Below are 26,500 nucleotides of genomic sequence, written 5' to 3'. Positions count from 1 at the left end.
ACCTGATAACTTCTTAACACTTGCCTTCGCTTTATTGTCCCAAACAGGAGAGAACAATAGCTCATTCAGAGCCAATTACTAGAAGAGATTCTCCGGAGTTCGACCACTACTATCGATGGCCGCACTGGCTGGACCACTGGAGTAAGGAGGACTCCGGGGATATAATACAAATCATCGGGAAACTCGAGGAATTTCCAGGAATTTCGGTGCTTCTGATGCAATTATGGTATGGTCACAAAATGGCGAGCAATTCGTTGACTACAAAATACATAATTTCTCTTTGAAAAGTTAGACGATGGCGCCAGCCCGACAGATTTCCGCCTTTTCAATCAATTTTTATCATTTCTCAGATCAACACAAATCCGTTGGGTGGTGGGGGTAAGGATAATGGCATCTTAAGGATAGATTGGTACGACCATAAAAGCGTTTCCCGATCTTTTTTGAGTGTTGCTTGTGTAGTGCTGAAAAACGGCTTTTGCGGCTCGTAACGTTGCCCCACCTATATTGTTTTCTTATGCAAATGAATAGGTGATAAGCATCTTGACTCCTCTTTGAACAAGCAGTGTGTCCACGATAAAACATGGACGATGTTGTTTGATTTCTGAGTGAAATTTCAATGTGAAAACTGCTGAAAAACGATCTGAGACAATGTGACAAATCTAAATTTTGATCTATTTTTAAATATTCAATTCGGAATATTTGAGTTTGAAATTTTTTAGGGTCCTTAAAATTGTAGGGGACCCCTGTATGATAAGATATTCAATTGTTTACTTGTTATAAAATGATTTTGCATGGCAATTTCAAAAAGTTAGTCAAAAAAGTTAGTCATGCGTTGTCACTTTCTGATGAGTATTTGCTGTCTCGTCATCTATCTGCCTTCAAGATGACGTTTGAACCTGCTGGATGATTGGATAGGGCGTAATCTAAACCTATAGGAAAATATTGCCACATTGATCAGGAAGAAAGTGAGCTGGTAGGCCTAAAATGAGAATTTTGGGACTGTTTAATTGGCTCCCTGGATTTTTATGCTAAATACAAAGAATTGCCAATATCAAATTTTGTGTCATGCTTTCCAGAGCCCTTTGAGTTTTCTGGTCATATTTAAACCAAAACTAACAGCACGCAAATGAAAGCTTTTGAAATGAATACATGTATAATTGTACGTTCTTCTGGATGCTAGAAAGGTAAACCACTTTGCCTGTGGCAAATTATTGTCATAGTTTTAAGGTTATTCTTTTACAAATGAATTCTTATATTCATTTGAAGGTATTGAATTTTGTCTTCCACTTATTTCTAAGAAAAACACTTGTTTATTAATACGTGAGATTATGCAATACGAGTTTGCATAATCGAGACACCGAAAAGGTTCATTCAGATCTTATACCACAAAATGAAACATCATGATATATTCTCTGGCTCGATAATCCACCCTAGAGATGTTTTGCCCTTTCAGCCAAAAATATCAAAACATGTTGGAAGCCCTGATAGTATGAGGTTTATTTGCTGTTATTCATATGCTTTTAAGAAGCATTTTGTGATGTGTTGTGATGTTTGAAACTTGAATGATTGAATAAAGCATCAATCATAAACCTAATAGTTTGGAATAGTTTGCCAGAAAGTTCTAGCTGGTAATTGAACCCTGAAAAAAAAGAAAAGTTTTCTGTCTTCGTTGAATTAATTACATAGTCTCACTGTGTGCCCCTTTACATGGAAAGACAATCACATGAAGGTAAAAATTGGTTATGTCCAGTTAAAAACTCACTTTCCGGTCCTATACAGACAAAATACTGTTTTGTTGACGGTTCATTAACAATCCAAACATGATGATGTCACTTGTTATAGATACAAAAGTGTATGATATATCTGTAGCTTCAAGGCCAATGGACCTCTTGTTTGATTCACTGAATGCTAGAGAGCTCCAGGCTTGATTTGTTGATATTGGCTATTCTCACGATATGCCATAAAATATCTAAATTGCACTGCTCCTTGATTGGTTCGCATTTATCCTTATCTGGGCACATCTTGTGTGGGATAGAGAATAGATGTCCACTTAGATATGTATATCTCCCAGTCCACATAAGATTAGTTTTCTATATTTTCACAATTTTTCATAGCATTTATTCATTCCTTTCAGTTTGTCTGAATATAGTGATGAAAATATGATGGACCCTTTTAACCTTGCCATATGCTTTGGACCTACACTACTTCCAATACCATCAGATCGAGATCAGGTTCAATACCATGGTAATGTTATTGATCTAATCAAAAATATCATTATTCACCATGAAGAGATCTTCCCCCAAGAAGGTGGACTTATGTATGAGAAATGTATAGTAATGCCAGATGAAGAGTAAGTATGCAATGTTCAATGTAATATAATCTATTTATTTCATCTTCAATGGAACCTTGCTCTAGTGACCTTGGTACTTACAAACTATCCATTGTTATCAACCCAATAAAAATCTTGTTTCTAATGAACTTTTGGGTTTTATGACCGCACTTTTTAAGCCCTATTACATATTTTCCTTGGTTCTGATGATCACCAGCTGCAGTGATCAATGGCACACCTTTATAATTTTCATGGAAATAATAATGACGATAGTAGTTCATTTTCTTATTGCATGCCATCCTGATTAAAATCAATAAAGGCACTTTATTCAAAACATTTAAATAAGAAAAAATGTCGCTGCAAAGCAGTGATTACAGGTTTTCTGTAGAATTTTGTCGTCCATATGAAAAATGAAGTGAGTACTAGAAAATCTAAGTATGGCTTTATTTGGATTCTTAACTGATGTGATGACTGAGCGCACTATACGGTTATGAGAGGTTGCCCGATTGTAATAAATTTGTGTTGGATCCATCCTTTTTGATTTACCTATGCTAGTAACAGTTGGATGGCAGTCTGCCAATTGACAGTGCGTTTGAAACTGGAATGATCGGATGGAACATCAAACATACCTAATAGTATCTAAAACATATATCAACCTATATCACTTCTCGCGATCATAAAGCTGATAAAATACTAATTTTAGGACTGTTTTCCAGATAGAAGGCTTTTTCACTGTTCAATTGAGCATATACTCTTACAAATCATGCATTCAAGCATCATCCATTCTCCAAGTCCTTTGATGCCGAATTTTAAAGAAGGCCTGGGATGAATTTACATGAATTTTTTTGCAAGTCTGAAGCATGAAAATATCAGTTTTTAAAAAGCCAATCCGAAAGCAGTCTCCTCAGATTGGATAAGCTGCAAGTATCAGCAGGTGTTCACTCGAACCCGATATATCATCGACTTCAGAGTTTTGTTTTAAGATTTTAAATCTTATTTCGAGATTGATGTGTGTGAAATCTAGTTGATTTGGTTGTTGGGATGAATTTTATATGATATATTCACAACAGAAAATTCATCACTGATAATAGCGCAAGGATGGGAAATGCTTTTTTAGCCCATTTGGGACTTGAGTCCCTGCGGGCTATTGCGTTCATATTTCGTCCGTCGACAGAACCCAATTATTTTGGGAAGTTTTGAAGACGCTTCAATGTAATGTCTTGATATTTGGGTTACAGATCTATCTACCTTAGACACATCTTCAGCCAAAAAACTGGCTCTGTCAGAATCAAGATGGCCGACTGGCAGCCAGTTTTGTTCACCAAAATCAGCACTTTTTACACATTTTTTTAAGTTTTTGAGGGAAATTTTGAAGATGTTTTGGTCAATTACCTTGATATTTCGTCTATATTTGAATCCCCCAAGGGCCCATCCGCATAAGAAAAATTGGGTCGAATGTCAATTTTGGCCAGAATTCTGAGTCCTGTAGCTTCCTACTGGTTTGCCATTTCTCATCGCAATTTGTGATGGATATTCTTTGGAAAGGAATGTTTTATGCCTGAGACAGGTATTTTTGATCAGCCAATTATGGCGCAATTGGCGGCCATCTTTGTGTCATCAGTACTCATTCGTAGGTGGGAAAAAGTTTTTCCACATTATATTCATACCTAAGCATATTGTGTTACCACAATCAATTGGAAAGTTGTAACTCATAACATGTTCTCTAATTTTGGTGAGCAGTTTCAAAGTCATTGGCTTTTGTATATTGACACCAGAGGGCGTTAAATGATACAATAACTTAGTATTTCTATATTATATTTGTACTTATGCATATTTTGTCACCACAATCAATTGCAAAAGTGTAGCTCATGACATTGTCTATGATTGTGGTTAGTTTTAAGGACATTAGTTACTCTATATGGTCACCAAGGGGCGTTGAATAGTAGAACAACTTAATATTATTACCTTATCAGATTGGTACCTAGGCATATTTTGTTACCGTGATGAATTGCAAAATCGTAGCTGCTGACATTCTATGATTGTGGTGAGTTTCAAGGTCATTGGGTTTTGCATATGGTCACCAGGGGGCGTTGAATAGTAGAATAACTTAGTATTTCCATATTAGATTGGTAACAAGGCATATTTTGTTATCACAATCAATTATAGAATCGTAGATGGTGACTTATTATATGTTTCAAGAATAGTGATTTTTGTATATGGTCACCAGGGGGCAATGAATATTGAAATTGTTAGATTGTTGAGCATTTGAAACTCCTTCCCAAGTGGGCATGGTGTCTCCCTGGACCCCTAGTCTTAAATTGGATGGATGACCTCGATATGCAAATTGTGATCAATTCTTTTTCTCAAAAAATATCAAATCCAATTCAGGTTTACTTTATTGAACAAAACATTATCAAATCCAATTCAATTTCATTCCGCATTCAAATCAAACAGACAAAGGGAAAGGATTGATCTGAGGTATTTGTTTCTGTCATCTCCCTGTATATTGAGCAGGGGGTGTATTTTGACAGACTGAATCATTTATGAAAAGCCGACAGGCTGCCATTGTGCCCTTCGGGCTCTTGTTTGCTAAGTAAAAAAAATTACAAAATTGCCAAATCAAACTTTCACAGGTCATGCTTCCCCTAATCATAAGAGGTATCTGGTCCTGTTCAAACCCAACTTCTAACTGCTTGCAAGTGAATGCTATCAAATGAAGTTACTTCTAGATGTCAGGAAAGTAAACCACTTTACCGGTAGCAGATTTCATTGCCTTATGAATTTCATTACACCGTATGCACTCGGGCAATAGATAAGAAAACTTTGATTAGACAGGTTTCAAACCAGCAATATATGAGACTAGTCATTCAGTTTAATTAGACTTCATTCCCAACGGGCTATTGCATTCACTTTCTGTTCTTCCATCCGTTCATTCATCCGTCGGTAGACGGCATCCAGATATTTTGGGAAGTTTCAATGACGCCTCAATGACAATGTTAAGCCTTGATATTTGCTTAAACATCTCTCTACCCTAGACACATCTTCAGTCCAAAAAGTAGCCCGGTCAGAATCAAGATGGCCAAATGGCAGCCATTGTTGTTCATCAAAATCAGCACTTTTTAGCCCACTTGGGACTTTAGTCCCAGCGGGCTATTGCGTTCACTTTTCGTCCGTCGTCCGTGCGTTCGTTCGTCAGTCCGTAGACGGAATCCAGTTATTTTGGGAAGTTTTGAAGACGCTTCAAGGTTATGTCTTGATATTTGGTTTATACATGTATCTACCCTAGACACATCTTCAGCCCAAAAACTGGCCCTGTCAGATTCAAGATGGCCGACTGGCAGCCATTGTTGTTCGCCAAAATCAGCACATTTTTACACATTTTCGAAGTTTTTGAGGGAAATTTTGAAGAAGCTTTGATCAATTACCTTGATCTTTCATTTATATTATAGGCCCATCAGCATAAGAAAAATTGGGTCGATCTGACTCAAGATGGCCGTCCTATGACCTTTTTAGTGCCCAAAAATGTTAATTTTGGCCAGACTTCTAGGTCCTGTAGCTTCCTACTAGTTTGCCATTTCTCATTGCAATTTGTGATGGGTATTCTTTGGAATGGGATGTTTTATACCTGAGACAGGTTTTTTTGATCAGCCAGTTATGACGCAATAAGTGGCCATCTTGGTGTCATCAGTACTCATTCGTAGGTGGGAAAAAGTTTTTCCACATTAAATTGATACCTAAGCATATTTTGTTTCTATATTCAATTGGAAAGTTGTAGCCCATAACGTGTTCTATGATTTTGGTGAGTTTCAAGGTCATTGGTTTTCGTATGTGGCCACCAATGAATGATACAAATTGAATAATACAACAACTTAGTATTTCTATATCATATTTGTACCTACACATATTTTGTTACCACAATCAATTGCAAAGTTGTAGCTCATGACATCGTTTATGATTGTGGTGAGTTTCAAGGACATAAGTTATTCTATATGGTCACCAGGGGGCCTTGAATAGTTGAATAACTTAGTATTTCCATATTAAATTGGTAACGAGGCATATTTTGTTATCACAATCAATTATAAAATCATAGCTGCTGACATGTTCTATGATTGTGGTGGGTTTCAAGGTCATTGGTTTTTAGCCCACTTGGGACTTTAGTCCCAGCGGGCTATTGTGTTCACTTTTCGTTCGTCATCCGTCCGTTCGTCCGTGCGTAGACGCAGTCAAGTTATTTTGGGAAGTTGCTTCAATGTAGTGTCTTGATATTTACGTTACACATGTATTTACCCTAGACACATCTTCAGCCCAAAAACTGACCCTGTCAGAATCAAGATGGCCAATTAGCAGCCATTAATGTTTGCCAAAATCAGCACTTCTTACACATTTTTGAACTTTTTGAAGACGCTTTAATCAATTACCTTGATCTTTCGTATATATTTGAATCCTCCAGGCGCCCATCAACATTGGGTCGATCGGACTCAGATGGCCGTCCTATGACCTTTCTGGTGGCCAAAAATGTAAATTTTGGGCCAAATTCTGAGTCCTGTAGCTTCTCATTTCTCATTGCAATTTGTGATGGGTATTCGTTGGAAAGGGATGTTTTATACCTGAGACACGTATTTTTGATCAGCCAATTATGGCGCAATTGGCAGCCATCTTGGCGTCATCAGTACTCATTTGTAGGTGGGTAAAAGTTTTTCCACATTATATTCATACCTAAGCATATTGTGTTACCACAATGTATTGGAAAGTTGGCGCTCATAACGTTATCTATGATTTTGGTGAGTTTCAAGGTCATTGCTTTCTGTAGATGGTCACAAGGGTGCCTTGAATATTGAAAATGTTAGATTGTTGAGCATGTGAAACCACTTCCCAAGTGGGCATCATGTCCCTCGACCCCTAGTTTAATTCTGCTCATGGCAAAAGAGCAACCACATGAGTTGTTCACAACAGCCTGAAGATTGAAAAACTGATGGCATGTTCTTTCTGATATTTGGGCTCCAGGAGGTCAAATATGGGTCTTATATGCCAATGGAATTCACGTACTATGTAAACTTAAGACAATTTCAGCGGCGTAGCTATCGGTGCGCTTTGTCCAATGTATATCAGACCAATAATTACCAAGGTGGTTCTTCTGATTGGTTCTAGATGTTTTGTTTAATTTTAAATTTTTTTCTTAATTTAATTTTTACATAGTCAATTTTCAAAAGGTTTCTGCCAATTGATGCATGCTCCGAACCCTAAGCACACAGCGATTAGTGATTTATTTATATCATATGTCTGACCAATAATTATTTGGTTTGCAACAACAATACCCTCAAGGTATTAAGCTCCATGGACTTCCAGGTATCATAAGTACGACCTCTTTTATCCTCTTAACCCTTTCAGTGCATCCACACCGTGGTGAGGTTATGGACTTTTCTAGTACACCGCATCGTGGTGTATTGATGTAATTAGTAATTAGTTTTTAGGCCAGCCGTAGGCTGAGCCTATTACCTTACAAATGGAGCAAATTAAAATGACATGGTTTCCAGAGCTAAGGCCCTTTGACTGTGCAACTGAGCATATTCTTATACAAATTATGTATTTAAGCATTATCCATTCTCCAAATCCTCTGGAGCTGAATTTTGAAAAAGGTCTTTGTTAAAATTTATATGAGCTTTTTTTGCGAAAATCTGAACATAAAAATATTGGTTTTAAATAGCCAATCAGAAAGCAAAGATACCTCTATGATTGGCTTAGCTGCATAAATCACCAGGTGTTCACATTAACCCACAGATACATCTACTGCTTTACTTCCCGGTTTTATCTTATAAATTAAAATTGTATTTCAAGATTGATTTCTGTGAAATCTTTAGCAGCTCCCAACCGTTCTGATTTTTCTGTAACTGTTCTGGCATATCGTGTGAAAATGCAGCGTTCTGTTTTTAGAAGAATTGTTTCTGATTTTTTTTCCACCTGGAACGCTGAAAAAAATTTGGTAAGTTACGGAACACGTAATCGTTTTTAGGCAAATTCCATCGTTCTTTCTTAAATCTCTCAGAATCTTGTCAACTCAGATTAAACTCTCAATATGACACTGTACTAGTGCACCATCTGTTCTTAGATGTAGATGGCGCGCTAGTACGGTGTCAGAAAACGGGAACACAAATTTTGTTCGTAGTAATTTACCCTAATACTGATTTTAAGACCTCAATACTGATTTATAGAACATCTTCTGGTTGAAAATTGGGGACTACTGGAAAGTTTTTGGAAATACTGATATACTTCGACAAGTGTTCAGCAAAAGATAAAATCTAGGTTGGCAGCTGTGCTTTAGTTGATTTGGATTTTGGGAGGAATAATTTAGTTTGCACTACCGAATATATCATTGCAAAGTGCAGTTATAAGAGGTTATAAGATGGTGTTATGGTCAGAAAGAACCAAACGAAACCAGCAGCAAGACAACAAACACACAACGCATGGCATTTCACGATATATACACGTAATATATTTCCAGGTACTTATCAGTACAACAAGTTGTCGCAGAATGAACTCCTGACAGTACTGGTCCTCCTGGTTATATTGCAAATCAATGTTATGTTCGGATAACCATGAAAATAGGAACAACCAATACTGCCCAGAACCATTCAAGCAATACAATATTGAATGTGTGAATAACAAATATTTATACAGTATTATATATTACAAGCACATAACAGATGGTAGTGAGTCGATGATGTCATTTTCGTGTCACCACTTATAACTTGTTGGTGGGAGTTCAGAGGAAGATTTGTCGGACGAATAAATGCTTTGATGTTATTAATGCAGTGTGAAATTTCCCTTTTTAAAAATATTTCCCTAAATTATTAGAAAATGCCGATAGTAAGAACGTGGGAAAGTTTTTATCGTTGAATGGGCGAATCAGACCCAATCAGCTGCAGAGCGCACCTGTGATAAGGCGGAAATAATTCCATGTGAAGGCAAGGCTTTTAATTGATTAGACAGTCGGAGGTGGTTTATCAACTTTTTCCAACTATAGTGCTGCTATTTTCCCAATCAAATTGCTAGATTGCGGTAATTCGCAGTAATTTGCCTGTAATTTGTGATGAATCTTTTGGAATTTTAGCTTGAAGATTGGGTCTGGCGAGGTGTCCACCCCTATTGTAAAAATACCATTGTTGATATGGCTGCCATTGGGGTGGCCATCTTGAATTTCTTGTTTCATGATGCAGCCCGCAATTCTTGATGGATTTCCACAAAATTTGGTGTGAGGATCAGGGTAGGTAAGCTGTCCATGCCTTTTATATATGGAGATCATCAGTTTTCAAATATGGCCGCCAGGTCAGCCATCTTGAATTTCTAGTACGAACCGACCTGCAATTTTTGATGCATTTTCATGATACTAGGTGTAAGAATTTTGGTAGGTGAAATGCCTACCCCTTATTGAAAATTGAGTTCAAGTATGGCCACCAGGGTTGCCATCCATCTTGGATTTCTTTTCAGCACGATGCCTACACCAATTCTTGATGCATTTTTTCATGTAGTGTGATCTTTTTTGGGGCACGTAAAATGGGCTTGTCTTTTCATGTAAGGATATATTAACAGAAAATGAACATTATCGCCACATAGCCATCTAAACTATTTTAAAACTTTTTACATCGTTACAATGTAAATCTTTCTACTTTGAATACTTGAATAAACTTTGAATACTGAATCATTCTTCTTCTACTGCCACATGAAGGTATATGGCCCATGGGCCTCTTGTTTCTTAAATCGGATGGATAACCTTCATATGCTACTTAGCCATGTGCTCAAACTGCAAATTAATCAAATTTTTTTCTGAATGAAAAGTATCAAATCCAATTCAAATTTACTGTTTTGAACATATAAAACATCAAATCAAATTCAATTTTGTTCTATTGATCAAATTTCAGAAAATTTGATATATTCCGAATTAAAATCATAGGACCAAGGATAAAGATTGATCTGGTTATTTGTCCCTGCCAACTCCCTGTATGTTTTACTTTTGAAAACACGGTTGTGTTGGTATTGACTCCGAGCTTGGAGTGTATTTTGACAAATGTAACCCACAGAATGCATCGTTTGCCATTTTATGAAAGGATGACAGGCTGGCCATAGTGCCCCTTGGGGCTCTTATCTCTTTAAAGATGGTAGATGGTCAAACACAGTTGAATATTAGTTACTACTGATACGCACCGCAGTGTAGACAGACGCACTATAGCCTTATGTCCATTATTCAAAACACTGGGGTGGAATTTCTAAAAAAAAATTCAAATTATTTCAAGCATTAGGGTATTAATTAGTCAGCACTGAAAGGGTTAAGAGAAGTTGGACATCAGTAATTTAGAAAAAAACTGTTTAGGCTTAAATTAAGGTGCTGGGAAGAATTTTATCTTTGAGATTTCACCTTGATATAAGCACCAATGATTCTATGAATTAAAGTTAATTTAACTCCATTGAGTGAATTTATTCAATGCACAGATTTAGGTCCTATGTCAAATATAGGGACTGGTACCCCAGAGATGTCTGCTACCTGCTCATTAACATGTAGAATGATGGTTGCAATTGGCTTCAGGCCCTTGACTTAGACATGTATCATTTGATTGAGTATCTCAGATGGGTCCCCATTAGCGTCATCTTCATCTATCCACGAAGATGATGGGATGAAGGAATTCCTATAGAAATTGATAAACACGTGCCTGATATTGAAATACAACAAATTCTTTCCAGAATTAGTTCTTATGCTTACCACGAGGGGCAAAATCCTTTAAAACTTGTATCATCACTCGCTGTTTTGTATTATTCAGTAGCTTTACTCATACAAATCGCAAAGATATCAAATGTACACGTAACTGGCCAATTGGCATGATAAGTTCATACACCTGCCTCCATTGGACTGTATAGTTAAATACCCACATCTCTTTTGCCCAAAGCTATTTTGTCTCAGTAGCCCATATTGAACCATATATAAATACATGTTGACCCCTACATGACGCTCCTACAAAAAAACCATATTCGTTCATATTCAATTCATTGGAACTTTGTGTACGTCATTGTACAGTCATCAAGGCAGAAAACCTGTTATTGCTACTTTGCAGCTCTTATTTATACTTGATATGGCTTATTTCAGTCAAGATAAAGAAGAAGATGTACTTGATTCACTTGAAAATCTATCTGATGATGAAGATGATAATTCACCTAGTGATACTGGTATGTTTGCCCCATTGGCTTTTGCATTTGAATATTTACCCCAGATACAACTATTGTTGTTGACCAAAATAAGTACTTTTTGCAGATGTTTGCCAAAGCTGTATGTGGTGATATTTTGTCTGTTCGTTCATGTCTGAGGTGGCTGAACTAAATTAATTTTGGAGACTTTTAATAAGCTCCGTTGGATTGTATTAATATAGTACGGTATGTTTGGTAGACATGATATTTCACTCTGTGTCTGAAGTCTGCCGTGTGGTATCCGCTGTTTGGTGTGATGTGTCTGTTGTCCCCTGACACATTGTTAGCGCGATACAGGCTGCAATTCTTGATGAATTTTTGGTTTGGCTGTGTTAACGATAAGGGTGTTGGTATTGAGTGAATTATGAAAAACGCAGTACAGTTTCATTGCATCTCAGCCTTAATGACGTATAATTAAAGCAATTGAAGGCATGCAAAACCTCTGTCGATGACATGGTCTAATTCGTTAGAATTCTTCAAAAAACTGTTTTGGCAGGAAAATTCCTAGCCTTTGCATATGAAATTGCATTGACCTTGATTGGAGCGTCGTCTGTACAAGTGAATGTGATTGGCTATTTTGGGGATATACGGGAAAATTCTGGGAATTCTGGCGCTGCTAACATAATTATGGGAAAGTCGCTTTATTGGACCAGTTACCATACATGTGTGAATTCCAAATGTTCATTGCATGTGAGAATATAATTATTTGACATATTCGCTGTAGGTAGTGTTTCATTTAATACCAATTGGGGCCGGTTTCACAAAGCATGATTAACCCTTAATTATGATTAAACCACTAATCATGATTAAATTATCATGATTAAATCAAGGTTAGGTGTTTCACTAAACGTAATTAACTTTAATTATAATCAAGTTAATTACAAAATTTAATTCTCCCCTAAGAGTGTTATTAAACCATTCAATCATCATTAGTTTATTATTAAAAACAAAAAGCTGCAGATATTATTCATGGAATTTGGTGTTTATTAATTGACGAAGGCATTTCACACTTATTCCTAGTTTTTCAAATTGTTTGGCTGAATAATTTGGAATTTTTGCCTTTTGTAAAAATGATACTCTAAATTTTATTAATTTATTTTCAAACATCCTATGTTTTTATCAGCACGACCACCACATACTTACAAGTATTAAATTAATTGATTTTGTCCATAGATATGATAGATTTCTGTCAGTAGAGTACATATCTATGCAGTTATAGTGTTAAAAAGTATCACTGCTCGGAAATAAACCCCATTTACGAGGATTTTATTTTGCTGACTGGAGGTGAGTTTCTATTTAAAAACTTGAGATATCTTGCTAAATTGTTCCACTGGTTCCTGAGACCTTTCAGAGCAAACTTTAACTCCCAAAGGAGTGAATTTCTCTTTTTCTCTAAACATGGAAGGTTGTTGATGCTTGGACAGCAAATGGCTGTCTAACGTTCCGCCATTTTGATACACTTAAATAGTAATTAAGTTGCCTAATTATGTAATTATTTAATTTCGTAATTAAACCCTTTCGTGAAACCCATGAGGGCACAGTACGGGTGGCGCTTGTAAAATCTTGTAATCACTTCTTTTCCTACAATTCCGACCTTGACGAAACTTGGTTTATAGATACAACACGCCAAGGGCTAAAAAGAGCCGTTTTCCCAATTTGACCTTTAGGGGGCATTGTACAGATCACACTTGTAAAATCTTTAAATCGCTACTTGTCCTACAATTATTATGGACTTTCAAGTCCATTTTGTTATCACATATGAAACTTTCCTGCTTTGGTACCAAATAACTAAAAAACTAGGCTTAGTTTCTCTTCGGAACTTTCAAAACATTCAATGCAGTATTAAAATATCTTACCCTATTGAATTTCATCGGAATCCGTTGCTTATTTATTAATTTAGTTATTTATTAGTTGTTGGAACTACATTTCGTTTCGAAAGAACACATGCCCTTTTACGTATATTAATGCTTCATACACATGCTAGGCACAGACTCGCTGCAGTGTGGTGTATTGATTTGTGCATGTATATGAAAAGTGCACCTCGCGCGTGGCGTAGTTAAAGTTTTCTTGGAAACTGCAAATGATTCAACAAAGGGTTCATCGCGGGCAGCCATGAAAAGCAGTGAAATCTATTGAAGGACAGTAAAATTGGGAAAGGGGGAAGTGAATCTTGGAAATTGTTCAATTTACGAAAATAAATTGTCTAACTTTAACAAACTTCGTACATAGTGTATGAAATAAATGATATCGTTACACCATGAACGTGGAGAGTGTCTATTTGAGTCAGTGGGGAAAACTCACTACCATGTATATTCACGATGAATCATCATGCAGTTGTGTGTGATGGAGATCGTATCAATAGACAGATTTTCATGAAAACTATTTAATCAAGAGGGACATCTTAGGCTTTTTTGATTACTTGGAGCACGTATTCTCTGAAATTCTGCCAAAAACTTCATGATGAAGATAGGTATCCGTTTCCATTCATAATTTGAGAAAATACATTTTTTTCTTTCTGTATATTCTGATATTTTCGGTCTGTAACAAGTCAATTTTCTCCCATCATTTGAATTCAATCCATAAGTTATCAGTCCTTTTCATTTGTTCTTAAATCTTTAGAGTACCAATGTTTAATTTTAATTTGGTATGTCAATATTTTGGGCCACGGGCTAAAATGTTATTGAGCCATTTTCCTGACATCTTGGGGGCGCTGTACAGGCCACACTTGTAAAATCTTTCAATTGCTACTAGTCCTACGATCATTATATGATATTGACAAAGCTTGGTGTGTAGATACTTTGGGCTTAGGGCTAATAAGTTATAGAGCCGTTTTCTGGATTTGAAGTATTGAGAGTGCTGCGTAGGTCCTTGTAAAATCTTATCATAAAAAAGCAGAGCTGTATCAGATGATAGGCTGCTTGTATTTAGATATGTTTCATAATGTGAAAATATTTTTTTCAAAAAAGAAAATAATTTCCCTACCTCCCTGTACCCTACCACATTTTGGACATGGACCATAAATAGCAGTGCTTCATCTAGCATTAAAAGGCAGGGTGCTGATTTCAAATAAGGGCATTTTTGTGCGTGATTCCATTGGAGCAAGGGCACATAATAACGTACTCACGTGTGTTTTAGGGGCAACCTGCAATGTTCCCTATTGCATAGAATTGAGGTACCCCCAACTATGATTGATGACTAGAAACTATGTTTAACTCTGATTTTGCGATGAGTGACACACTTGACCACAGTACATCCTTACACCTATGCCTGTCAATGAACAAAAGTTTATCAATAATATGATAGAATGGGCATTCAAAATGATTTGGAAAACCAGTTGCAGACAAAAAAATAGCAGAAACAAGCAATCTCTAAAAGCAAATGATACAGCGAAAAAGAGCCAGCAATAGTTTAGGCCTACATGAAGTTGCATATTTTTAATCTTAGAAATGTCAAATTAATTGATTAAAATTGATAGTGATAGTGATTGGCAAGTAACTGTTGATAATTGGTAAGTAGCCAGCTTAAGAACACATTATTGCTATTAGGCTACTCAAACTAACTGTCTCTGCGAGTCTCTCTGTGAGTTCACCGAACAAAGTTTTTCACTTTATATATAAAATTTGTCTAATAGTCTAGATAAAAAGATCCAGAGCGCGCATCACGATGTGTTCAAAATGCAACAATCCATCGAATTTACACTACCAGCTTTACAACGGCAGTCGCTAGAATGATTGGCAGTAGTTTGGAAGTAAGCCAATTTCCTGGAAACTTAACCTAGGCCACGCGTCTGAGGCACGTTTTCACAGGATGTGCACTGACTGCAGTACATTTAAATATAACCACTGATCACATGTAATCGTTGATATCATACGAGATATTTCATTGCCGTCGCTGGATACTTACTAACAGTCAGATGCCACGGCTTATTTTGAAAGCCCTGACTCATTACTCGTGACTGACAAGGGCAGGAGGGCAGACCTACGGCAAGTGATTAGGGCACAAGGGCGAGCATGGGACACATCTGAAGGGCACAAGGGCGGCTATTTTCGGGGGCGGGGCGGACCGCCCCTCTATTTTTGGCTAGATGAAGCACTGAATAGATTTATATTGTTGCCCATATTTGACTACAAAATAATTCTTTGAAAAAGATAAATCAATATAAAATAGAACTTTGAACTCAAGAATTAAAAAGATTTTTCATAAGCAATATGCTTCAAACTATGTCCAGTTTGCAGTTTTCAAAGTTTGCACTTTGCATATGGGCAATTTATTATCTTAACCTTAGTTTGAGGATTTGGGCAGGTGAGATGTCCATCCCTACTGAAATTGGAGGTTATCAAATATCAAATAGGGCAGCCATCTTGAATTTCTTGTTAGCGCGATTTCGTCCAGAATTCCTGGTGGATTTTCATGATATTTACTGGGTGAGTTCGGACATGTGAGATGTGCAATCCTATTCAAAATGGAGGTAATCGGTCAGCAACTATGGCTGCAGGGCAGCCCTTTTGAATTTAAGTTGTAAGCGAAATACAGCTTATAATTCTTGAAATAGGAATCAGGAGAGAGACATGCAAGCTGTTCATCTCCAATGAAAATGGACATCATCGGCTAATATATGTGGCCGCCAGGGCAGCCATCTTCAGTTTCTTGTTAGCGATACAGCTTTCAAATCTTTATAGATCTTCATAAAACTCAGTGTGATGATTGGGGCAGGTGAGATGTCCACCCCGCTAGGGCTGCCAATTTCTTGTTGACGCAATACAGCCTACAATTCTTGATAGGTTTCGATGAATCTTTGTGTTAGGATCGGGGTAAGAGAGATCTCTACCCCTATTGAAGATCTAGCGAATTTGGCCATTGAATATGGCAGCCATCTTAAATTAGTTTTTAGTGCAACACACAGGGTTCGTCGCGGTGCTTGAAAAGCTTGAAATGCTTGAATTTGAGAAATACTACTCAAGCGCTTGAAAACAGCTTGAAAATAGATCGAAAGCTTGAAATGATTATTTTTGACTTGAAATAAAAAGATATGGCATGAAATGCTTGATTAACACACATTTCTTCTTTGCGAATTTTTTTCGATGAAATCGCAGACAAAATATGTTTATGAGTCGTTTCTACGCGTGCATCATGTTTTAGGCATCCATAAAGAAATTAATTGAATTGTATTGAATCGCGAGACTTGCTTGCACTGCGACTTGTGGTGAAACTCTCCGGTGTCTGGAGACTTGAACATATGGGGAAATTTCAGTCATGCATGTTATCGAGCATTGATGTAAAATGGCATTGAAATCCCACACCAGGTGTGAGAGCCATGTTGAAGGCACCGCGACCTAGTCAAAGTCATTGAACATTACAAATTTCGTATTAGGCCATCCAAAAATAATGGTCTGTTTGCCATCACCCGACCGACCCGACTTCAAAGGTACCGAGTGGAAACTTTTTTCTTGGATTCATTGAAATAAATTTTATTTTTGATACAAATGGCCAACCCACTACCCATGTATGAGCTATGTATGTTTGAAGTTAAGTGTGCATTGTGTGAAAACATGCCTCGACTATAATTGAAGTTTTCCAGGAAACTGGCAGTGTTCCAATAAGCTGCCATTCATTCTTAGTGACTATATTAAAGCTGGTAATGTTATAGCGTGCATATATTCAATACTGTTTCATTTTGAACGCAGATTTGGGATATTGTTTCCACTAAAAGAGCTGATGATAAATTTGTTGTTTTTTTTTGCCCCAAAATTTTGCAAAAAATGTTTCTACCTTCCTACTGACTTATCCCAAAAATTTTAGTAGGTGTAACGGCAAAACAGACAATTGATTTGGGATGGCCTAATATCCAAATCTTGATTGATATGAATATTTAAGCTAGGAAATGCTGAAAATCATTGTGATAAACAGGTTTCATCTCTAACAGAATCGTATCAACTCGGAGGTTCCACTGGAATCAAAATTTTACCTCTTTTTTAACATTTTTATACAAACCTGTTAAAAATAGGCAAATTAGCTGCGACTATCGAAAATTGCTTCCAATGTGCCTTAGAAAATAGCTTGAAAATGGTATAAATCTAGCTTGAAATGGCTTGAATTTCACCTGAGCTTGAGACATGAACCCTGACACAGCCTATGATTTTACATTCTAGTTTTTCATAATCCATGCATTCAATGTAATAAATCGATACATTTTTAAGTGCACTTTATGATAATGAAGGATCTTGGGATCGATGTTTGGTTTATACATGAACCTTCCTGAGACACAGGTGCTGCCTGAAAATTGGCTCAATTAGAACTGTGATGGCCCATTACAGCCAACATTTATTGCCACTTTTGGTAAAGCCCAAGCGGGCTATTGCATTATATTTTTCATCCATGGCATCGTGGCATATTTCCCTCATCAAGTCTGGCGGTCATGAATATGCCTACTCTGAGGACTATTGAAGAAACTTCATTATGTACTAACCAATGACCAGAAGATGACTAAGACTTCGCTATCTCCATTGTATATACTTATTTTACTTGGCAACTTATCAAAGTAACTTACTGCATTATTCGTAATAATTTAGAAAATATTGAAAATATATAGATTACACTTATTAGGTTAATGGTTATGTAACTCAGACTAGATTTTATAGTTTAAGATCAAGAGCCTGTGATCGCTACTCATTGATTCTAGCGATCAATCCAGAGACAAAAAACAACATCTGACCTTCGCTATCGACAATACTAGACTTCATCATTCTTTGAGTACACATGACTTCACATCATGAAATCATAACTCAGTTGTAATGATGATATTACAGAGACCTGATACTGACAAGGCCGAGATTATGTCATGAATAAAGCTCTTATAGGCCAGACCGAAATTGGTACTGATAAGGTTAAACGGTTCTGCATATTTTTAGCTGACTATTGCGTTCAATTTCCATCCGTAGACAGAATCCTGTTATTTTGGGAAGTTTTGAAGACGCATCTATGCATCGTCTTCATTGGCCTGATCATCAAATTCGAAATAGCCGACTGGTGGCCATTGTTGTTCGACAAAAATGGCATTTTTTCACATTTTTGGCCTATGTCAACGGTCTGGCCGAGCGATAATCATTCGAATGCTTAAATACACTACGCTCGAAGCTATTTTTACCACACTCAAATGCAATTTCATTAGCCTGTGATTTCAGCTCTGAAGGGGGAATTGAACAGATTAAGCAAAGATATATTTTGCAATTGGTTTTTCAGCCCACTTGGGACTTCAGTCCCAGCGCGCTATTGCATTCACTTTTCGTCCGTCCGTAAGTAGACGGAATCCAGTTATTTTGGGAAGTTTTGAAGACGCTTCAAGGTAATGTCTTGATATTTGGTTTATACATGTACCTACCCTAGACACATCTTCAGCCCAGAAACTGGCCCTATCAGATTCAAGATGGCCGACTGGCAGCCATTGTTGTTCGCCAAAATCAGCACTTTTTACACATTTTCGAGGGAACTTTTGAAGACGCTTTTATCAATTACCTTGATCCTGTAGCTCCCTAATGGTTTGCCATTTTTCATTGCAATTTGTGATGGGTATTCTTTGGAAAGGGATCTCTTATATCCGAGACAGGTATATTTGATCAGGCATTTATGACGCAATTGGTGGCCATCTTGGAGCGGCATCAGTACTCATTCGTAGGTGGAAAAAAGTTTTTCCACATTATATTGATACTTAAGCAAATTTTGTTACCACAATCGATTGAAAAGTTGTAGCTCAATTTCAATTTATTCATCATAAATCCAAAGTATAAGATTGTGAATGAAGAAAAACAACAATGACATGACATGGTCTATGATCTTGGTGAGTACCAAAGTCATTGGTTTTTGTATATGGCCACCAGGGGGCGTTGAACAATACAATAACATAGTATTTCTATATTATATTCGTACCTATGCATATTTTGTTACCCAATCAATTGGAAAGTTGTAGCTCATGACATGGTCTATGATCGTCGTGAGTTTCAAGGTCATTGGTTTTTGCATATGGCCACCAGGGGGCATTGAACAATGCAATAACTTAGTATTTCTATATTATATTCGGACCTATGCATATTTTGTTACCATAATCAATTGGAAAGTTGTAGCTTATGACATGTACTATAATTATGGTGAGTTTCAAGGTCATTGGGCTTTGCCTATGATCACCAGGGGGCATTGAATAGTAGAATAAGTTAGTATTTCCATATCATATTGGTAACTAGGCATATTTTGTTACCACAATCAATTACAAAATTGTAACTGCTGACATGTTCTATGATTGTGGTGAGTTTCAAGGTCATTAGATTTTTTCAAGGTCATTGGATGGGGCGTTGAATATTGAAATTGGTAGATTGTTGAATATCTGAAACCACTTCCCAAGTGGGGATGGTGTCCCTGGACCCCTAGTTGTTATGGTGCGCACAGTTGACAGCCGTGGGTTTCATATTTTTTGAGAAATTTACCAAAAAGTTTCAAAAATTTGATTTATTTGAGCACATTTTTTAATGCAGCATCTTTAACTGTCCAAAATAACACATGTGAAAATTCAATGGTATTTTTGTCGGAAGAACTTAACATCGCCAAGATCCAACGCTTGGTTTGGTAGTTATAGTCTTTTAAAGACGTAACCCCCCAAAAACTTGGTTCTATAAAATTTGTGTTGACCTTGTTTTGACTTCCATCATGACATCATAACATTGAACGAGTTGGATCAGCTGGTGTGCTTTATTACACAAAAAAATGGTGGCACGGTTGAATAGGTTGATATTCATCATTTCTAGCGCGAATACTGATATCCAAGGCGTATGATATAACGATTTATGATGTGCGATGCGTTCAATGATTCATCTAGTTTTGATATCCCGTGCATAAGGTAACGTTGCATCAAGATATCTGACGAAAATGTGGTTTCAAAATGCGGAAATTTACTTCCGTGTTCGCCACATGGCTGATTCACTGATAGCATCGAATTTTTAGAGATTAGTCTGATATTTACACGACTGGAGTACTTGTTTTATCATCATTAATTGAAGTCATTTTATTAACGTTCACATTTGCGATCCGTTTTGGAGCCTGATTATTTGTATTAGTTTGTCGCGTAGGCAATATAGCCTTATACTCTCGTTTTCACTGCGTGTATGTGTCAGTTATAGAGTACGCGCGCCATGGTGTAGGTCGCGCGTAACAACGACTTGTCTGAGTGAAGATGTAAACTACTTAAAGCAATCCTATCGTGAAATTATTAAAAATCGTGTCAGTCGATAAACTTTGTTTCGTCACTGACAGGCCTCAAATTTGAAGAACTTGGGAGCTTCTGTCCTGATTGGGTCCGTATGATGAAAATGAAAAAACCTCCGATGAAACCCAGGCTCTCAACAAGTTTGTACCGTATCTTATCGGGTCACTCATAGTTTTAGTTGTTTTACATCATTCTAGGGATGTATTACAATTATGAACATTTGTTCAGACAAAAGGCCCATAATCAATTTTTCGAAGATTTCATTCTCATTAAAAGTCAGTTATCATTAAAAGTTCACACTGATCAAAATTGAGTCATTTTTTTTTTTATTAGGGTTTTCTGTTACATCACAGAAAACCCTATTGAGATTCGCGTATTTCTTATTATTATTATTTTATGTCACACTATTTTCACTAAAAGAACTAAGGCTTTGTTACCTTTCCGCTGTTGTCGATACAATCCGTATGATATCGTTCAGCTCACTGAGATCTACAAATACATCGCGTGTTTTTTCACGAATCATCGTTACAAAAGCACTGTCGTGGTGTAAACATCGAAAATTTAGCCCCATTCAATGGGGCGACATGTTTTTCGAGTCGTCATTCCGAAATCAACCCGCAGGCCGATTGTCACTTGGATTATCAATTCAAGTATAAATGAACGAATATATTGCCGCAGACTTCACATTCAGCTGCGGTCTTCAAACAGTAATTTTAACAATAGCCCATTTTCCTCATCAAATCATATTACCGATAGACAGGAAATTTACTATTTTAGATTTTAAAAGCACTGTCGAGCCGTAAACATCAACGAATCGACGTGTGTCATTACATCGTCGTTCCGAGGATCAGCTGCGAGTTTCTCCTCATCATGAGAATCAAATCGAGTACAAATTAATTTATTACTACCAGTGATTTGGCCGCGGGCGTCAAGCTGTTAGTTTAGCAATACCTATTTTTCTTTATCAAATTAACCGTGTATTTACTAAGATAAATCATAAGTGTACCGGGGAGTCGTAGGCCTAAACAAAACACGCCGAAGAGATATAGCGGAGAAAAGCTGTTATGTCGATTTCGGTATCAAAATAAAAGAATATATTACTTTATTCGGCCGCGGGCTTCAACCTCTATATCAATACCATCAATACTCTATATTTCCTACAGTACATACCGATCATTGTCAAATGCACAAGGTATTTACTAAATACAAGTATATAACACACTCCTTTCCGTATGCTGGACTCACACTTGACATTCGGAGTAAGCGTTCGCTGTGGGGGAAAGGAGGTCGTTCGCTGTGTCGCTTGAAGTGTTTTAGAGTTTTACGCGGCTTTAGGCCTACCGGTACTGAGCTTTACTGTCTCAAACAAACACAGTATAATTGTTGCATTTATTAACGGACTCATTGGATTGAACTTCAAAACAAAATTTACGATATTTAGGTGGGTTGTTATTCAATAGGCCTACGACCAATCTGTCCGGATCGTTAGGCCTACGCATATACATAAGCCTACATAGGCTAGTAGCCTCTACTAGGTTAAAGCTAAGTTCACTGTATAGGAGGAATCAGATTTATTAAAATGCATGTTGATTAGTGATTAACTGTTTGTGACTTGCAACGATCAATCACAATTATCAATTTTATTGCCAAAAATGAAGATTTTTTTGAAAATTTCGTCTGAGCAGACAGCTTTATAAGCCAGACCTTTCATTTGAGTTTTTTCATCATAAATGAAACTGGTATTTCATTAATTCCTAATGACTTAGGCAGGGCGTAGGTCAGCCTTGCAACGGCTTGTGACTCACTGCGACGCCAATCACTGCCACCGCCAGTGACTCAAACGACTCATCGACCTACGCTCCCTTGCGACGGGTTGCGGCTTTCAGCAACGCCAGTCACAAGGACGCGAGTGTTCTACTTTCTGCGAGGCGAGACGACTGTCACAACCAACCGACGCGCTCTTGGGACTGGCAGAAACTATTCGCACACAGTCGCTGACAATCGTATCGCAACCGACTTGCACCGAAACTTGCGAGGATCGCATCGCGTCACAAGGCCGACCTACGTCCGGCTTTAAGTTACTGCGGAGCCCCAGCCCCTTGAACTTTTTCGTTCAAAAGACCTTTCGCTTGAAAATTCTTTCGTCAGAACAAAATTTATTTCGTTCGAACAAATAATATTCTGTTCGATTGAACCAATTTGAAAAAATCGTTAGAACAAAGTTGAACAAACTTTTTTTTGTCCACACGAAAGCTTTATCGTTCGAACAATCGTTCGATCGAACAGAATCGTTTTAATTTGAACAGAATTTTCTAAGTATTTCATTCAATCGAACAGAATTGTTTTCATTCAAACATTCGTTCGAAAAAATTGTTTTCGCTCAACCAAATTTTTTTGCCGGGACAAAAAGTTTTTCATTTCAACAATAAAATAGCTTTTTATTCGAACACATTTTTTGTCAGAATGGAGAAAAGTTTTGGTTCAAACAAAAAGCGTATTGTTTAATCAAACAGAATTGTTTTCATTCGAACAAGATTTTCTTGTCGGAACATAAAGTTTTTTTGTTCGAACGGCATGTTAGACCGACTTATTCCAAGATGACGCGTTCGGTTCCACCGTTGAATAGGATTCTAAGAATGTGCAGAAAACCCGTTATCGCTGCTTTGCAGCTATATTTTATATATGTTTTTTTCTTGTTTAATTTTCAATGAAATGATTTTTTGCATACTGGTAGCCTACATGACAGATTTTTACTTCACACCAGTTTTGCAAGCCACTGGACCATTGTTCCTTTATTGAAGTTTTCAAGGGAAATTTTGAAGACTCCGATCAATTATCTTGATCCTCTAGGTATATTTGTATTCCCCAAAGGTCCATCAGCATGAGCGAATCTAGGACAATTGGATTCAAGATGGCCGTCCTGTGACCTTTTTGTGCTCAAAAATGCCAATTTTGGCCTGAATTCTGAGACCTGTTGGTTCCTATTCGTTTGCCATTTTTTCATTTAATTTGTGATGGGTATTCTATGGAAAAGGAATCTTAAATGCATCAGCCAGGTAAATTTGCTTTCCAAAAATGGCGGCCCCGATGGTCATCTTTCATTAAGTGGCCCTGCTAGGTCCACGGATTAGACCATCCCATAATACTCAATCTAAAATAAAGTTTCTGCCCATTTCAATGTTGTTTGATTTCCTAGATACTGTGCAATTTCTATGAAAGTTTGATGGTTTATTTAACTTGATCATTATTTAAATAGGCATGTAAGAACTTTAAACACACTGGGGTGACATACATGGTGTAACACCACTTCCTAGTTTATCTTAAAACATTTGATATTCTTAATGTGAAAACGAACATGCAATATTTTATTTTCAGACATGGATTTTTTAGAAGCACTCGCTCAATACGATTTTACTGGAAGGACTGATAGAGAGCTGTCTTTCAAGAAGGGTGATATTTTGACTATCTACAAACAAGAATCACATGATTGGTGGTCAGGAAGTTTGAACGGGTGTGATGGTCTCATACCAGACAAATATGTGAAACTTCAGCACAAGTAGGTTTTAAATTTTAGATTTCTATTCGCATGTAGAATTTAAACTAGTAGACCACTAAAAATAAAGTACACATGAGTAAAGTTTTGTTGATGTGTAAGTGATATACATAACCAACCCTTGGTAACTCATGTTGCCTTAATGAATTGCCACATTGACAAGTGAAAACGGTGAAAAGATCTTGTTCTTTTACTAAAAAGATACATATTGAGCAACATTAGGACTATATCGTGACATTCGTCATCACGTGTAAGAGTTATAACACGATTGCCACTACATGAACTTTTCAGTAAATTCGCTGCGACAATATACTAGAACCTGTCAAAATCAGCAATTGGCTGTGGCAATCAAAAATTGCTTCCAACGCGCCTGTAACTGCCATCTTATAGTCAATATGCTGTTGTCAAGCCTGATCATATATGCTGAATGAATCACAGGTGTCTGATTCAACTTACTCCCGGTAACACGAACAGTTTTTGAAAATACATATATTATCAAACATCGCAATTATGATAATGTGGCTAATTAAGAGGTTACCAGGATCCTGTTGCCAATAGCACTCAAAGCAGCAAGGTTAATGCCTAGGGATTGTTTATAATTTTAGGGATAAGAAGAACATGCTTGAACAACAACAGTCAACATTGGTTGCGGGAAAGGTGTCAATTGAAGATGACACAAGTGTTGCTCAATCAAACATAACTCAATTTGAAAAAGAGTCTGGATCAATGACCCAGACAAGACCTGATGATTGGGCAGGTAGTAGCTTGATAGGTCCTGCATTACTAAGTAATACATTTGCAAATGTAGAAGTGACCACTGATGACTTAGCACTAGACATAGACAATGCTTTGGCAGAAGTGATGTCTGGTTTGCAGTTACTTGAAATCCAGCAAAGAAAGGATGGGCAAAAATCAAAAAGTATTTCATCAAATCAAAAGCCTAAACCAGATCTTGTTACAGATTTACCCGTGGAGACTTCTGATCAACCAGATCCACTTCCCTTATCTAGTGCTGAGACATTTGCCTCTTCTCAAAATACCATGAAGAAAGGGAAGAAAGATTGCACTGGTGAACAAACTGAATCAACGTTGTCAACTATTACTAAACCAGAAAAATTGAATGTGATTAAAACTAATCCTTCTAGTACACCACCCCCACAATTGCCACCTAAACCAATTGGTCTTACAAAACCTAGACCACCAGTCATGAAAAAGCCAGTTGGTAAGTAATCATTCATGCAAGTGATAGGGTCAAAAAAGGCTAGCATTACAAAGCTCTACAAACCATAAAAGTTTTAGGAAAATATGTACTGTACTCGATTACGCAATAACCAACTTGCAATCAAAAGGAATGAATTTAATTCTCTACTTGAACACCACTTGTCAGCAGAATGTTGAGCTGAATAGCTTTTAAACTGCTGACAGTACCTCTGGCCAATAATGGTGAAGCCATTTCTGAAAAGGTAGCAATGTGAATGAATTATTGACAGCGGACCTATCCTTCAAAAACTTATCAAAAGAATTTGTGTCAGAGCAGAGTGTTTCATCATCATTGATTTAGACTAGGGTGCTCACTAGATTGCAGTTGCACAATGTGATCAAAAAGGTCCCTATTGTGGCAAACATGGTTTTTGCCTACCCTTTGTTTTTGGCTTCCAGTTGCAAATTATTTTCACCCTTCATGCCTTTGATACTTGATAAGTGAATGTACCTGCTCTTATCTTCATAGCCACATGCACAAGCTTATGTCAGTCCAAATCAACAATGACAATGTAGGCAGTGAGCATCAACATGTAATCTTGAAAATCAGCTGATGTTGTTAAAGTTTTTGACCAAAATCCTCTATTGATGTTGATGGATTTAAGATGGTTGCTCATGGGTAGATGGTAAATTTTGTATTTTTTATATAGAACATTTCGACAGATATGTATGATTTGTTCAGAAATTGATCATTATGGCATAGCCCTAGGAAAAAGATATTTGATTGGAATTCATTTTGTATTGATTCATCTTGTGTCTTCCTTGATTTAGGTCTTGAATAGTTTTCGTTTAAATTGGTTATCAGCTTGATATTTTCACATGGGGATATGAATATCCACTCGAATATCAGAAGGAGACATGAATTTTTGTGCTGGCT

The 26,500-nt window shown here is 37.0% G+C and overlaps 1 protein-coding gene across 1 annotated transcript in view; it reads left to right on the top strand.

Annotated features, from left to right (window-relative positions):
* The window catches only part of LOC141901192 (SLIT-ROBO Rho GTPase-activating protein 3-like), a 122,707-nt gene extending 96,567 nt beyond the window's left edge, over nt 1-26,140 (top strand). The window contains 4 exon segments of the mRNA XM_074788302.1: nt 2,135-2,350; nt 11,463-11,542; nt 24,186-24,366; nt 24,969-26,140. Of these exon segments, the coding sequence (XP_074644403.1) occupies nt 2,135-2,350; nt 11,463-11,542; nt 24,186-24,366; nt 24,969-25,593 (1,102 nt within the window). The 3' untranslated portion in view covers nt 25,594-26,140.
* Nucleotides 26,141-26,500: the final 360 nt, after the last annotated feature.

This window comes from Tubulanus polymorphus, chromosome 3 (assembly GCF_964204645.1).
Source record: "Tubulanus polymorphus chromosome 3, tnTubPoly1.2, whole genome shotgun sequence".
Taxonomy (NCBI): domain Eukaryota; kingdom Metazoa; phylum Nemertea; class Palaeonemertea; order Tubulaniformes; family Tubulanidae; genus Tubulanus; species Tubulanus polymorphus.
The sequence above is the reverse complement of the archived record's forward strand: the minus strand, read 5'-3'. Positions and strand labels throughout refer to the sequence as shown.